Consider the following 16,950-nt stretch of genomic DNA (forward strand, 5'->3'; position numbering starts at 1 on the left):
TGATGCAATAGATTAAATAAATAAATTGCTTATCTAAAAAAAATTATGTTGGCTATATTATCTGAACTTTTACTCAACTTTTCAATCAGCATTTGTAGAACGTGTTTGTTTTCGTAGCTAAAGAGTATAGTTACTAAAAAGGTAAATTTTTATTGCATTTCTTTGTACCTTTTTATTTTGTTTTTATAGCAATAATCTTGTTATTAATCACTTTTTTCTAATAATATTTTTATATAACTAAGTCTATACTGTCAATAAATTAATTTTTTCCCACGTAAGAAAGCATGCAAAATATACTCTAAAAAATCTGTTTTATTTAATTAAAGCTACATCGTAATGCAATAAATCAACAATAATTCTATATTACATTGCATGTTATATATTAAAAAAATAAATTAACAGGCAGTATTTTTATATTAATGGAAATAAATAATAAGGTACTTTTAAAGTTAATAATACTTCTTTCTAGAGGAGCTCTATAATAACAAAAATTAACCAAAGACATCAAATGTGCCATTGTTTTAAAATCTTTATATAACTTAGTGTCAGAGTAGTTTTTAGTAAATGTGAAATTCCTAGCTTTTATTTAAAAGAGTGTTTAATATTCAGTAAATTTTACTACAAAACTGTAATATAAATTTACTGCATATATTAACACTTTAACATCTTACTATATTATATATATATATACAGTCCTATATGGTATGTGTTATAATATAATTGAGTACTTAATTACATCACAATCTTTTCTTCGATATAACCAACATTTTGACATCACTCCCTTTTGAAAATGGTGCATCATTGCTCTTCACGCTATCCTTAATTAAATAATATTAAAGTTTTAATTAAGCACGTTTGCCGCAGAAAATAATTACTTTAAAATAAATTTTAGTGAGATAAAAGTTTCCAAATAAAAAAATTAAAAGTGTTTGAATCTTCTGCCATGTGTTTCTATCCAAATTTACATATGGATAGTGAGTGAGGATCAGTCAATCTTCTTGTCGTGAGTCCTATAGATCTCCAAATTTTTCCAGTTAGGTTTTTCTTCTGAACCATTGTAGATGAGATGTGGGATGAATTTAGTCGCCCAGTTTAGAAAATCGTCTAAAAATATAGTTATAATATATAAAAAATATTTTATTAAGCATCTCCCACAGTTTAAAGTGGGCATGGAAATTTACAAAAGAAAAAATCGCAATCAAAGTAATCTACGAATTTATCCATTGTTAGAAAGACAGAAATTATTAGTTGAAAAATATATATAAAAAAATACCAATATTGCATTATTATATTTATGCTTGGTTTAATCTTATTACTAAAATTACCAATTTCGCCTTATAAAGGCTTCATACGACTTATATAATAAGTTAGGAGAAAGGGATTAAAGTAAAGTATAAAAAACGTATTTTAGATGAGTTGAATAAATTTAAAGAAATTGGAAATTGACATCATGATCATTCACACATATTGGCCGGTTTTAAGCTTGTTTTTTCCTAAATCTGTTAGAATATTAAGGTCTTATCTGCCGATGCAATTGAAAAATGATTTTAATGTTTTGTTTCTAACTCTGGTTTAAATTTTCATAACCATATAAAGTAAATCGTCCTAAAATAGGACCATAGGAGGAATTTTTTAGAAAAATTATAGGGCTTTTGTATTTTACATATATTGTCAGGATTTTGGTTTTTTAGATCTTCCAAGAATACATACGTTTTTTAAGATTACATTAACAACTTTTAAGAAAAAAAGAAGAGATTTAATAAAACTTTTGCTACAGTTCCTTCCTATGGACTTATATGTCATGATATTTTAGTATGACGATCATTTTATTATTCGAAAAGCCTCCTTAAAATACATCAAATAGAGGTAAATCTTGGTAATTTTGTATCCCAGGAATATACTACAAATTCTTCGTTTTTTGACACCCTAAAAAATAAAGGTAATAACATATAATTTTTTTGATAGCATGAGACTTACTCTAAAGCAAACTATTTTTAGTCAATTTTGCAAGGTTTGCATTAAACATTTTATGTGATACCACAGTATCTCTAAAAGATTTTAAATTATCGCATGCATTTTTATTATAATGACAAGTAGGTAAACGTAAAGCTTTTTTCTTTTTATTTATTTGCCACAAGGAAACTTACACTTTCTGAACATGATAATATGCATTTAATGTATAGACTTGCATCGTGTTATACTTTTAACGAAAAACGATTTCCGAATCACAGAATTCTTGATAGGAAAACTTTTGAAGGAGTTTATTATCGTGAGAGAGAAACTCGTAAGAAATTTATTAAAATTGATATAATTTCTTTAGTTAAGAAATAGACGCAGTGCGTAAATTTAGGAACGTTTATCATAACTAAACATAATTGTGAAAATCACATCAATCGCAGTAAAGATGCAGAAAAATATATTTTAAATGGTGTAAAGGCAAGTCCTTCTATAAATATGTGAAAATTAACAGTCGAGTTTGAATTCCCAAAATCTCCGATTCATCAATCTTAAAAAACAATTACATTCTCAGTATTTACAAAAAGGTAATGATTTTTCATAAATATATTCCAAATCTTAGTCCCGGGGGTTCTTAGGTCAAAGAAAACCACAAAATCGGAAAATCTCACTTTATTCATTCCAGTCGGGGGCCTCAATCTTAGCACCTTTTAATAAATAATAACCATAGATAATATTAATTGCAAGAAACAGGACAGTTGTAACCTTACCTTTTAATAATAAAAGCACTGACCCGGATTAAAACCTTTTAACGGAATCGCAGAGTCAAATACGCCACACTTCTTTACTAAATGGTGATAAATGCATTAATAATCATAGGAATAATAGAAAAATGTTATGCATTTCCACAAATAAAGTAAATATTTAAGACGACCGATATTCTAACAGAACAAACTATAGCAAAAGTAGAGGTCGTTCTGCTACACCAGACGTGAAAATAATGCAAACTTCGTTCAGGCAATTCTTTTTACCGATGAAGCTGGATTAAAAAAAATTGCATTATTAACTCTTGCAATTTCAACAATGAGACGAAAATCCACATAGGTGTATTGTGTTTCATCACGAACCTTAATTTTAGCCCATAAACGTTTGAGCCAGAATCATTGAACGTTTTGTTGGACCATTGGATAGGGCATCCAGCAGGTCAAATGGAGTACTTTATTTTGATTTGCCAAAAGCAATTTTCCAGAACGTTTAGATAAATTCCATCGGCTATATACAGGGTGTTCATTTGAAAACTTCCCAACACGGATTTATCGAAAATCACTGTTTAAAAATAAAACGCCGAAATACGTCAAAAGGTTTGTCAAGGGGGACAACTTTCTAACCTAAAATTACTTCACTCACTTTCACGATCTGCCTCCCAGGGTCATCCCCTTAAAAATTTTAAATGGCAAGGGATATCGAGTAATAGCTTGTTTAAAAGGTCTTTCGAAGTCTTTTATTTTGACGTTGCCCGTTACGGTTTGCCAAATCTACAATTCGTTTATAATTTTAAACGGAAACTACCAACATAAACAGCAATAGAAACCTGATTTTTTTTCCGCATTCTTTTCATCAACACAGATATCCTGGGCGAACTGTATTTATTGTTAAACCTGCTTAGTTATTTATAGTTGCTAAGGAAAATACAGAATTTATTTTTCTGACAGTCTTGGAATAGTGAAAATTTATTTGTTGAATTGAAGATTTTACTTCCAAAATGGTTTACACACTAGCCGAAAGAGTGGCAATTATTCTAATTTATGGTGCCCAAAATCAATGTGCTCGGCAAACTGCCGTCACGTTTAACGCCAGACATCCGGAGAAAATAACTTCGCATAGGTATGTGTTGGACCTTGTTACTAAGTTTACTGAAATTGGATCTGTTGCAAATAAAAAACGTGATCGTCGGCAAGTTTTGAAAGAAACCGCTCAAGTTGAAGTTTTGGGTCATTTTGGAATAACTCCTAATACTTCATTACGCAAAATTGTTGCTGCCACTTGCTGCCATTAGGCTCTGTTCACACAGTTACCAAACTTCATAAATTTCATCCATTCAAAATGAAAATATTGCAAGAGTTAACCGTAGACGACTTCGATAGGCGAGTTGAGTTTTGTGAAAAAATTACTGGAGCGATTAATGATAATACTATTCATGTAAAGAATATCTGCTTCAGCGATAAATGCACATTTTATCTAAATGGATTTGTTAATAAGCATAACTGTAGATATTGGAGCAATGAATGTTCTCATGCATTTATAGAAGGGCATACCCAGTACCCTGAAAAAATTAATGTATGTGCAGGCATTTTAGGAAATAAAGTGATTGAGCGATTATTTATTAACGGAATTTTAAATGGAGACATTTATTTGGATATGTTGGAAAATACCATCAATCCGCTTATCACTGAATCCATTGAAAACCAAATCCATGATGATGGAAACCCTATACTTGATGAGGCTGAAATATATTTCCAGCAAGACGGCGCTCCTCCTCACTATGTTCTTCCCGTTCGGTAATGGCTAGACAACGAGTTCCGAGACAACGAGTCTAGATAAATGGATAGGGCGAAAGGGGCCTATAGAATGGCCTGCTAGATCTCCTGATATAACGCCGTTAGACTTTTTTCTATGGGGTCATTTGAAATCTATTGTGTTTACTCCCCAACCTGAAAGTTTGGATGAACTTCGTCAACGCATCATCGACAGCTGCCATGATATCCCACAACATGTTTTTGAAAATGTCCGTCAAAAGGAATTTGAACATCGCCTTTATCATTGTTTGGCCAAAAACGGGTATTTTCATGTTTTTGTTTTCTATCTGAACAAATTAAGATAAACAAAGATTTTTCTGATTTTCTCGAAAACGAATCGACCGATTTAAAAAAATCAAACGTCAAAATAAAAGACTTCGAAAGACCTTTTAAACAACCTATTACTCGATACCCCTTGCCATTTAAAATTTTTAAGGGTATGACCCTGGGGGGCAATGGGTGAAAGGGAGTGAAGTAATTTTAGGTTAGAAAGTTGTCCTCCTTGACAAACCTTTTGACGTATTTCGGCGTTTTTCTTTTTAAACAGTGGTTTTCGATAAATCCGTGGTGGGAAGGTTTCAAATGAACACACTGTATGTATATGCGGTTCTCGCATGAAGCATCCTCCATTTTCGCTTATAAGTTATTTAAATAGAAATTTTGAAAATCATTAGGTAGGAAGAGACAAATCGGCCCCGGTCTTCCTGACCACCTGATGTATGCATTACAAAATTTGACACTACCAAAAATTAGAAGAAACCATTTTCACTGCAAAGAAATACCGACATATATTTAACAATTGTGGAGAGTCCAACTTTATTTTGTGCCAAGAATAAGGGAATTAATCTGTTTAGAATAAGGTCATGTTATATCTATATACAAACATAATTCTACGCAGGGGGTTAAAAACGTTAAAAATATATTAGGGGTAGTCCGTTGTTGCAAAGCAAAATTGTCCAGATATATCTTTAATATGTTTATTTGAAAGAGGCTTGTATACTGATCCTACTAAAATTTCATGAACAAAATTGTAAATATTCTGCTTGCAGAAACATGATTATCAAAGGGGCTGCAGGAAAAATGTTATAAAAGTTTCCTCTTTTTTTCTTAGTGCCCACATTTTCTAAAACACTTTGATATAGTATAAATTGATTAACGAAATCCGCTGAATCATTCATTATTCAAATGCAATTTCAATAGAACATTGATTCTGTTATTTTTCATCTTTATTTTGCAGTAATTTGGATACTTGTATCTTAACATTTAGGTTGTTTAGATTTTTTCAAAAATATTCCCTTAATGAATATCTTAAATTCATATCATGTTCATATAGTCATATATGTTCCGTTTCATAATTTACAACCAAAGGCCTTAAGTAGTTTCTGTAGCTCTGAAGAACACCTAGTATAGGCCGAAACGTCGGCATAAAGAAAAATTTAAAACGCTAGGAATTTTATTTGGCCCCATATTCAACTAAATCTAAAAAACTAATATTAATTAACTGCCTCACTAAAATAACATATTAAATGACTTTTGAAATTCTATTTAAAACAAATAACTTTAACTTTAATAAGCCTTACCTAAACGAACGAAACCGAGTTGTTTTCGATCAACTTGGTCAAAGATTTGCAGCCCGTACTCTTGACTGATACCCAACGTTTGAGAGACCGCTTTAATAAAGTTCTCTGCTGTTAGCTTACCATTCCTTTTAATATCATAAAGCTGTAAAATGTAAGAATTAAATAATAGAATTATTTATTTAGTACAATTCCTACCATAAATGCATAGACTAGAATTTCTTCTGTAGACTTGTCTTCTTCGGTGGCTAGTACTCCTAAGAGATAGTCTCGAAGATCAATAAGACCGGTGTTATTCTAAATTAAAACTAGTTATATAAAATAATCTAATTCATGTGAAATAATATTACTTTATCGTATATTTTGAATAGCTGCAAGGCTGCTTGTTCATTTGTTTGTAACCGCATTATTTCGACAAATTCAATAAATGTCACTTTGCTGCAATCTCTACAAGTGTAATTGTTTGCTCTCACTAAGGCTTCTTCTCGTTCTGTGCCTATTAACCTAAAAAAATATTCGATAAAAATAGTTTAGGAAAAAGTTTTAGTTCGGGTCTTACCCTAGTTTTCTTCGAAGTTTTCTAACTTCAACCAAGTGATTGGCAAATGGCAAATTCATTTCTTTGGCTTTTGTCATCATTTTGCAATCGCTGTATGAATAGTCAACTACTGGAACGCCTAAAGCTCTAAAATGAATAATTTGTATAGAAAATATATAATTAAAATTATGAATAATTTATATAGAAATTATATCATTTATATTTAATAATGTATATGAATAGATACATAGAAAAATTTAAGAGGAACAAATACTTACTTGGCCATAACAGCCCTCACATTATTGGCAAAAAGTTTGGGATTTCGTTTTTCTTCATCATTTGGGTAGTAAACTGGAAGAAACTCAACTTCACAGTGACTAGACGGCTGAGTAAGTGTCAACCATAATAGTTTTAGCCTACAATTTTGATGAATAAATTATACATTTCATATATAATAAACAGGGTACTATCTTACATATTTAGTAAAGTGACAGGCCATTTGGTTTAATAAATGAGAGGGGACACCTAAAGGTTTAGAAAAAGTTATGGACAAGGTAAATAAAGGAAGAGGCTTGCAGAAGAAAGGTTGGTTGTTTAGAAGTACAATGGTCGTTTTTGAAAAATGATATTGTTGAAAATACATTAGATAAAAGTTTCCAGAAGGCTCCAGTCTCAAACCCAAATTATTGAATCGACCATTCCATTTTCATGGAAGGGTGAGTCAGGACAAACGAGTGGGTATATGAAACAATTAGGTAAATGCAGCATTTACACAGGCTTTTGAACATTTTTTTGAGCATTTTGAACTTTTATTATACGAGTATGTAGGTATGTATATCAGAATTGCCTTTTACCCGATCCTGGTTTAAGCGGACTAATAGAGAATTGACCAAGACGTGGGAAAAATGGAAGGAGAGAAATTAATAAGTTATAGTATCTCATCAAGTTATACTTTAACTTAAAGAGACTATGGTTGGTATAACAAGGAAAATTAATCGCATATATCATTCAACTGCTAGATTAGAAAAAGAAAAGTTGGAATAGAAGGACTAATTCTAGTTAGGGCTAATTCTAAGGATTTTTTTAAAAATATTTAGATGTTAGGGAAAAATAGAAAAATATATAGTAAGAAAGACTTGAAGCTCTGCTATTCAGTGGAATCATTATAAGCTTTAAATAGATGTACAATGATTTCACTGGGTATTTAACACTGCAAAATTATATAGAGACAAAATTAAAAGTGGAGACTCGTAAGAAAGATGAAAAAAAAGGCTCCGGATGAAAGTAAATCGGGGAAGAACGACAGAGAAATTGCAGCAATACAAGCAATACAAGAAGCGAGTATGAAAAATATAAAGGCATGGGTTAATGTGTAAATTGATTATAAAGGAGTGGGCGGGGGAACCCTTGGTACTATAGGAAATGGTCTCTCTAATATGTTATCTAAACACTTAAAGATATTTTGAAATGCCTTTCCTTTTTAAAACTTTTCATGAACTAACAAAAATTCCAGAAAAAAAAACTACACTGTAAAATACTTCTATTTATTCCAATCTATTGTTTTTAATTAATTATAGAATCTAGAAACGGTTTTAAAAGACATAAAAAATTAAATTTGAAACATAAAAAATAGCTATAAACGGTCAACAGTTAAACCGTTGTATGATCATAGATGAATTAATATGATGACATGAATCCTTTTAAAATGAAATATCAATCATAACTATTTTGACTATGTTCTTCTCTGTTACAAATTTAAATATTATAATATTACTCTCACAATAAAATAGGTCATCAGTATCGATTTCATTTTATCACCCCAGTAAATTTATTTATAAATACAAAACCGTTAATCACTAAACAAGATTATATTTTAATATGATGTAGTCTAGCTAGGTTACTTGGCTTAAATATTCGTTTAAAAACAACAAGAAAAACCTTCCTTATCCAATATGTTAAAAATTAGAATAAGATTTATTTGATTCTTTTAAATTAAACTTTATACTCACGCACTAGGACCTTCCCACGTCCATGTAACAGTATCTAGCTTATTTGGATACCTAATGCAAACGGGCTGAATCGGTACACCTGGATAAAAAGCTCCATTTTTAAAGCTTATCAAGCAGGATCTGTTGGTGCAGGTTCCCTCTGGAAATATCAAAATCTGCGGCCAGTCTAGCTTTGAAGTTGACCTTTTGATAATTTCTTTTACGGTTTTCTGTCTGGACTCTGGATCATCTCTCCACACGTAAATGGGTTGCGTGTAATTTATGAGTTCTGAAAGAATTTGCTATTGTATAGTCAATAATAGCTTAAATAATTAAAAAAAAACCATTTCCGCCACCATAAAAAAAAACAAAGACCAACATACTTCCTATATGGAAACTAACACTTTCAGTACGGACTATAGTTGAGGGAAAGCCGATGACATACACAAGTCCGGCATCTAAAAATGTGGAATGGGGCGCAGCTACCATGATCGGTGCCTCATCACGTGACGCTTGCCTTCCTTTGATCTTAAAGTGCATGCCGCCTGCCATTAAGCTGCTTTGGCCCAGCAGTGAGATGATGTCTTTTAGTTTCCTGGGTTTTAATATAAATTATTAACCAAAAACAACGCCTTTTATTAAAACTTATTTATTCGAAAAAAAATCTTTTAAAAATCCTGGAACAAGGCTTGGTTGTTAATTTTGTTGATTATTGTTTAGTCGCAGTAATACGTCAAACAACACAAGGCCTCTCCAATAACACCTCAAAAATTGCTGTAGATATGGCAAAGTGGTGTGTAGACAGGTTTAATTATATTTAGGAAATCAGGTATTTCTACTGAGTCAGTGTACACAAGACTTCATAATCGATCAGTCCCTACATCTAATAAGGTTAAATTGGTAGTAGTATCTCTAATACCTATAAAACCATAAACACTATAATAAGCTGGAGAGATCATACTGTTGTTACACTCTTGTTGCATCAATCCTTCAATTTCTTTCTTGAAGTAACCAATACTTTTTTTCCTCTCTTGTTTAATTTTTTTACCTTTTTTTCTAATAAAATATGTTTTTTAAACAACTATTAAAAAAATTATACTGTACATTGTAGCTATATAATGTATTGTAATTATGTATAATATATTGCATTTTCTATTTTTTATTAAAGGATGAGCCAACACTGGGCTTGTTATGTTAACGGCTCAGTGCTATCAGTTACATAAAAAATTCGCGAGACTTGTCATTTCGGTTGGCTACATTTATACATTTAGAATGTATTTTTTTTATTATTTTTTAAACTACTTAGATTTGTCGACTGACTTTGAATATAATGAAGTTATATTGTTCTAGACTGGCAAGCTCTTGGTTATCTGTTTCAAAGAGTGAAAGATATTGTAAACAAGAATTGTTCTAAGGTCTACTATTTTGCTCATGTTTAAAGTATCATTAATCATGAAATAATCTTCTGGGGCTCTTTGAAATTCGCAAATAAGGTCTAGTAGCTCAAGAGCAAATAATTAGAGTCGTCAAGGTTAAATCTTGCACCGAAAACATCGGATAGATCATATTTCTTACAACTAGGTGTTCTAACTGGCCCTGCTTTATATTATTTACAATTAGTTATTTTAGCCTTTATGAAAACCTAAATATTGTTACCAGATATAGAGATAAGTTAATTATACAGAGGCACATCTTTTTCCAGAAAGGTCCTTGTTGCGACTGAGATTGAAGCCTTGCAGGTTGTAGCTTTGAGTGTCTACAGATCTCCATCAGGTAAATTGGACGTGTTCTTTCAGAGTCTTGATACAGTTCTAAATTTCTTATTCCATAGACACAAACGTACCTTTATTTATGGTGATTTTAATATAGATGTACTAGCGGATAACCTCACTTCAGCCGAGTTCACCCAACTTGTCAGCACATGACTGGTAAATGACGCAACTAGAATCTCAAAAACCACAAAAAGTAGTTGCCTTGATAACTGCATAACAAATTGTGCAATTAATTGTAAATGTACCCTATGGGACACTTATATGTCAGATCATATGGCTTTTACTAATACATATGAATCAATACATGAAAGTACTAAAAATACCCACACAACGGTCTTAGAGTTCAGACCGTATTGTGGAGAGAGATTTTCTCGCTGTATTACTTCATTACTAAACGTTGACTGGTTGTTGGTACTTGATAATTGTAATGTTGACAATTCTTTTTAAATATTTCTCAATGTTCTAATGTCTATTATAGACTTTCATATTCCCAAAAAAACTAACGCAATTCTCACCACAAATAAAGAAAAAAAATGGTTTAATAATGAACTGAAGAGATTGAGAGATAACTTAAACTTCTTTTCTACCTTAAATAAACATAACAGTACTCTAGATCTCTCAGAATGGCTAACAATTCGTATAAAGGAATATAAAACTAAAATAAAACAAGCGAGACACTCGTATTACACAAACAAAATAGGAAATAGTCATAACAAATCCAAAACCATCTGGAACATCATTAAATAAACAAAGAATAATGATCCTAGTAATTCCAAATGTAATGTAACTCCCGATGAGTTTAACAAATTCTTTGTGAATATAGCTGACTCAATTACAAATCACTGCAAAAATCTAATGACCCTGTACAATTTACAGCAAAATATGTACATAACAATTCAACAGTATTTCTCTCACCTGTTACCGAAATAGAGGTCATTGATCTTTTAAAAAGTTTAAGTGATAGTTGTGCTCAAGACATCTTTGGTTTGAGCAATAAAATATTGAAACAACTTGCAAATGGTTTGGCCCTACCACTATCTCTAATAATAAACAAATGTTTTTCATCTGGTACATTTCCACAAAAGCTTAAAATAAGTAACGTTGTTCCTATATTTAAAAAGGGTAATATGGATGATCCAGGAAATCATCGACCCATATCAATAATACCGATATGATCCAAGCCCATTGAGCTCTGTCTAAACCAACGTCTCATATCTTTTTTTGATAAATATAATTTACTTTCACCAGCGCAGTTTGGCTTTCGAAAAGGAAGATCCACTGCTGATGAACTCAGGGTAATGGTAGACTACCTGGTTGATGCATTTGAGGGGGGCAAGACAGTGGGTGCAATTTTCTGCGTGCAAGCGTTCGACTGTGTCTCGCATATTTTGTTGAGCAAGTTGGATTTTTATGGTATCCGGGGTATTTGCCTGGAACTTATCCAGTCCTACCTTTGTGAGCGTCAGCAGAAGGTGACTGGTGTAGGAAGAATTTCCTCTATACTTCCAATAACAACAGGGGTGCCTCAGGGATCAATCTTGGGTCCTCTTCTGTTTTTACTTTATGTAAATGAATTACTCGCCCACTTCTCAGAGGTGATATCTGTACAATATGCGGATGACACAACTCTTCTCAGTCGGCATTCAGATCTGATTTCCCTACAGAATGGAACTAGTGCAACTCTTTACAAGTTAAAAGTATGGTTTGCTGATAATAATCTATGCTTGAATCTAAATAAAACAGAGGTGGTTAATTTCTCTTTAAGGGAAAGACATCAGAGAATAGACGCGATCAAATTTCTGGGTGTTTATTTAGATAATAAATTATTATGGAAGAGCCATGTAATAGATCTGGCAATAAAACTTTCGTCGGTTCTTTTTCTGTTGCGCAGAATTGTTCAATTGGCGCCTTCAGTAGTATGTAGAACGGCGTATATTAGACTTTTTCAATCAAAGTTGTCATATGCACTGTTATTTTGGGGTAACTCGGCTGACTGGCAGAGAGCATTTAAATTGCAAAAATCGGCACTCAGAATTCTAGAACACAAAAAACCAATAGATAGTTGTAGACCTTTATTCAAAAATTTAAAAATCATGACAATGCCTGGCCTATACATTCACCAATGTCTGATGTTTTCTGGAACACACTCTTTTAGATTTAGCACAGTAAATAGTAGGCACTTATATGACACCAGACATGGGGGAAATTTCTTACTTCCACAACACCGGCTTAGTCTGACCCATAAGGGCTATATGACTAATGCCATAAAACTTTTTAATGCAATACCCGAAACCACAAAACAACTACATTTAAATAGATTTAAGCAAGCAACGAAAAACCTGATTTTGGAGATCTGTCCATACTCTTTGGACGAATTCTACAATAGGCTTTAACCTAGTCTATCAAAATTTATCGAATATTATACTTTCATACCTGTATAACAAATGTTTCATACATACTTGTGAGCATTTCTGATGCGAAATATTTTGTTTTATATTGTGAACAAAATATAAGTTTTTTTTTATTTGCTATGTTATGTAGGTAAAACTCTGATAGATTAATGTCTCCCTTTATGCATTGTATTATTGGCGTTTGACAGTCTATACTTTTTGACGATGCTAAGCTGTTGGATGTATATGAGCAAATAAAGAAGTATTATTATTATTATAATAATTATTATTATTATTATTATTATTATTATTATTACACAGCAATTAAAGCATTTCGTAAAGTTCCTAAAGAGATACAAATATGTTGATTCTATCAGTTTTTGGGCATAGTCGGAAATTTATATAATAGATAAAATCAACTTTCAAAATAATCCTAAAATTAATAAGAATAATTTTGTGTTTTTAAATAGTAATAGTAAAACATCCTTGATGATTTCTTTTTTTTATTGACATTGCTTCTGTTTGTATATCAGAATTAGTTGACAATAAAGAATTTGTATTCGTATTTATATATTCTGCATAATTATTTTCTGCATATTACGTTTTCCGAGATCCTTGAAGACACAAGTGCATAAAGGGTCTATGTAAATTTTTTTTTAATCTATTTTTTACGTTAAATAGGGTTGATTTAACCTCAAAATTTAAATTAAAGGATAATTTGACCTAAAAATGTTTTAGCAACAAATATATTAGGGTATAAAGGATTTATGTACCAAATAATATTCTATTACAAAAATGCATAAAGGATCTATGTGATCAATGTGGTACATAGATCTTTTATGCCTGATGCAAAATGTTTTGTGTTGACATTTCATGTTACATAGATCCCTGAAGTTAGGTTATGTTTTTGTTTATACCATCCTTTTTCATTTCCATTTCACATATTTTTCTTCCTACTGTGCGTATTGCTGTTGTGAATATAGTGAAATAAGTTGTGAACATATCGGCAAGAAGTAGACGTCTAGTCAACTTAGGTCAAAAACAGTTTGAAGGTATGTTAAATCCATATAATTTATCTTTGTTGGAAAAATATGTGTTTTATTCACAATTTGAGGTTACAATCTTACCGGTGGCCTTAAAAATGCCTAAAGGAATGTATTTATTGTTCAAATTATTTTAGAACAATCCGATAAGAATACACAACACACGGATTATTAAGTAGGAGCGAAACGAGGGAAACTGAAAATGTCCAAATTTTGATTTGCAAGAACAAGAAAATAAAGAGGGACGACAGACATGAGGTGATTATTGCAGATGGTATGTTTTTTTTTTAAAAATACTTACCTTAACACAAAAATACCTAACTTGGACGGTCGGCTTATTAGAAGCGAGTCCATTGTGGTTCGGAACCCACGTAAAACTGTAGGTCCATGAGGAAAAAAAATAGTTACCCCATTAAAAATAAAAAAGTTAATTTATTTCGTTAAAATTAAAAAAAAAACAAAACTAAAACATCAGAGCCTAGGTATGAGTGTTATTTTATATAATACCTATATCTGAAGTGATAATAAACTTAAAAAGCTTTATGTTTGTAGAAGTCGAAGAAGTTTTCCCAACACAAGATAAAACTCCACCTAGTATCAGGAACATTGAATATGAGAAACGTACACAGATTATATCTCCACCAGAAGTACAAGATATATTATTTAACGGTAAATATCTAATTTAAAATGCAATTTAGGTCATAGCATAAATTCAAAAATAGCTAAAAAATTTTAGATTCTCTCTCCGGAGATGAAGCATTTTCTACAGAAGATACTTCGGACGACTATAATCCCGACATTACCGAATCAAGTAAAAGTTTTGAAGTTTGAGGATGAAAATGAAAGTTACCCTAAAACCTTACTACATATTACAGCAGAAGATTCTGACAACTATCAAGAAAGGCAAGACAGTATTTTGGAGTCTAGGGTAAACAAAGCCAAGAGGCAGGTATTTGATTTGCCAGAAAAAAAATCAAGAATCAGAAAGCGTCGTCCTGAAACATGGAAAAAAAATAGGAATGCTTCGGCAAGACAGAGAGGCGAGACTTTATTAATTAACTTCATTTCATTAAAAAGTAAAAAAGAAATGCCAAGCAAAAGTCCCGAATTAGGATCTTTATGCAAAAAGCAAAATTGTAAAAAAAATTGTGAAAATCAATTTGACAAGGATGATCGGGAAAAAATATTTAAAAAAATTTACTCATTAGATTAAAATGCGAAAAACTCGCTACTTTTTAAATCTGTTTCGATTACGCCTGTTAATCGGTATAGACAAGATATTATAAAAGGAAAATCATATACATTTAGGTACACAATAACCTGCAACAAGCATACCAAAACCGTCTGTAAAACTGCCTTTGTCCTTTTCAATCAGATTTCATATAAAAAAGTACAACTTATTCAAAATCAGCTGAAATCAGGGACTACAGCACCATCACCAGATAAAAGGGGTCGTCATCATTTTAGACCAAATAAAATAGAAGAAGATGTGGTTGATGCTGTAAAAAACACATTCTCTCTTTTCCTGCAGAACAATCTCACTATTCACGAAACAAAAATGCCAATAAGATGTATTATTTGTCTCCGGTATTAAATATAACGAAAATGCATAAGCTGTATCAAGAATATGTTCAGGAAACTAATATGCATAAACGGTTTTTAGTTTCAAAAACAGGAGTGATACATGCAGTACCTGAGATGCCAATTTAGGAAATGAAATCCATACAGAAAATTTTAAATTTGTTTTTGAGCAGCAAAGATTCGATAGAAAGAGGGACCTTGAGAATAATGAACTCTGCTTTTTGACTATGGATTTACAGCAAACTATGCCTTTACCACGACTTACCACTTCCAAATCATTTTATTTAAGGCAGATATGGTTCTATAACTTTGGAATCCACACAATAACATCTGACGGTGATAAAACCAATTTTCTTAATTGGACCGGAGATATAGCAACAAAGGGCAGCCTTGAAGTTAGTAGTAGCTTGCACACATTTGTTCAACTTTTAACAAATAGAAACAAGGACATAAAACATCTTCTCATCTGGTCCGATTCTTGTGCTGGGCAGAACACAAATTTTAACCTAATATGCCTATACCAATATCTAATTTTTAAAGGATATGTCAAAGCTATAAACCATAAATTTCCAGAGGTGGAACACTCTTTCCTGTATTCGGATAGGGATTTTGGAATTACTGAAAAAAATTACGAAAAATTGAGAGAATATTCTCTGCAGACCAATACAGAGATAAAAGAAGCAAGTAAGAAAAACTCTGTTATTAATATGACCGATCATTTTAAAAATATTCCTGAGATAGAAAATAAATTGAACTTGTTTAACAGAAAAAAAAAAATTTTGTGGAGACAAAATAAATTTTAGACATGATATTAAATGGATACGCGTGGAAAGCTATGGCCAATACTATTACAAAACCTCATTGAACCCAAACACACCTTTCCTAAAAGTCGATATAATTAAAAATGCCAGGACAAATTTAGTAAATGAATATAAATTGGAAATAATATCAAACAAAAAAAATACCTTATGGGAAGAAAAAATAAAGAACCTAAAACAATAACTTTGCTTTATAGAAGAAACTTATCAACATTTCTATTCTCGTTTATGGGAAAATGAAGATAATGACGACAATAATGAAAAAGCAGAAGTCGAGCAGACAAGAAAAATTAAGAAAAGAAGAACTAATTAGGATTTATTAGCATTTATAAGCTTATTCTTGTAAATGATACAAATCAAATATTTGATTTGAATTTATTTGTCCAAGTTTTGTTATACCTTGTACCCTTTATGCAATTTGTATAATTTTTTTTTTAACTTAACTAGGGAATGAAGGATTCATGTACTTTTAGAACTTCATAGTTTCCTTTGATAATGTAATATGCATTATTTGTTAAGACTAGTTAGACACAATGTAGCCTTAGGGTCTAACTTTAAAAATTTTATATTTATAAGTTCATTAATTAAAGAGTTCTGATAAAAAAACTTTAAATTCAGTTTGCGCAAAAAGTTGTTTTTGTTGCATAAATCCTTTATGCACTTGTGTCTTCATTTATTTTCCAGAAAGTGAAAATTTTAATGTTAAAGCAA

General features: G+C 31.3%; 1 protein-coding gene across 2 annotated transcripts in view; it reads right to left on the minus strand.

The window, feature by feature from the left end:
• Positions 1 to 294: 294 nt before the first annotated feature.
• Positions 295 to 16,950, minus strand: part of LOC126738870 (lysophosphatidylcholine acyltransferase) — a 43,992-nt gene continuing 27,336 nt past the window's right edge. Inside the window, exons 3-10 of one of the 2 annotated variants that reach the window (XM_050444344.1) lie at positions 9,019 to 9,230; positions 8,657 to 8,924; positions 6,926 to 7,063; positions 6,669 to 6,794; positions 6,460 to 6,613; positions 6,308 to 6,406; positions 6,113 to 6,254; positions 295 to 1,104 (exon numbers count right to left, since the gene is read on the minus strand). In XM_050444344.1, coding sequence (XP_050300301.1) covers positions 986 to 1,104; positions 6,113 to 6,254; positions 6,308 to 6,406; positions 6,460 to 6,613; positions 6,669 to 6,794; positions 6,926 to 7,063; positions 8,657 to 8,924; positions 9,019 to 9,230 — 1,258 coding nt within the window. In that variant the 3' untranslated portion in view covers positions 295 to 985. The remainder of the gene's footprint in view (positions 1,105 to 6,112; positions 6,255 to 6,307; positions 6,407 to 6,459; positions 6,614 to 6,668; positions 6,795 to 6,925; positions 7,064 to 8,656; positions 8,925 to 9,018; positions 9,231 to 16,950) is intronic. The other variant, XM_050444336.1, reaches the window with a different exon arrangement.

The sequence above is a fragment of the Anthonomus grandis genome, chromosome 1 (assembly GCF_022605725.1).
Source record: "Anthonomus grandis grandis chromosome 1, icAntGran1.3, whole genome shotgun sequence".
In the NCBI taxonomy this organism is placed as follows: domain Eukaryota; kingdom Metazoa; phylum Arthropoda; class Insecta; order Coleoptera; family Curculionidae; genus Anthonomus; species Anthonomus grandis.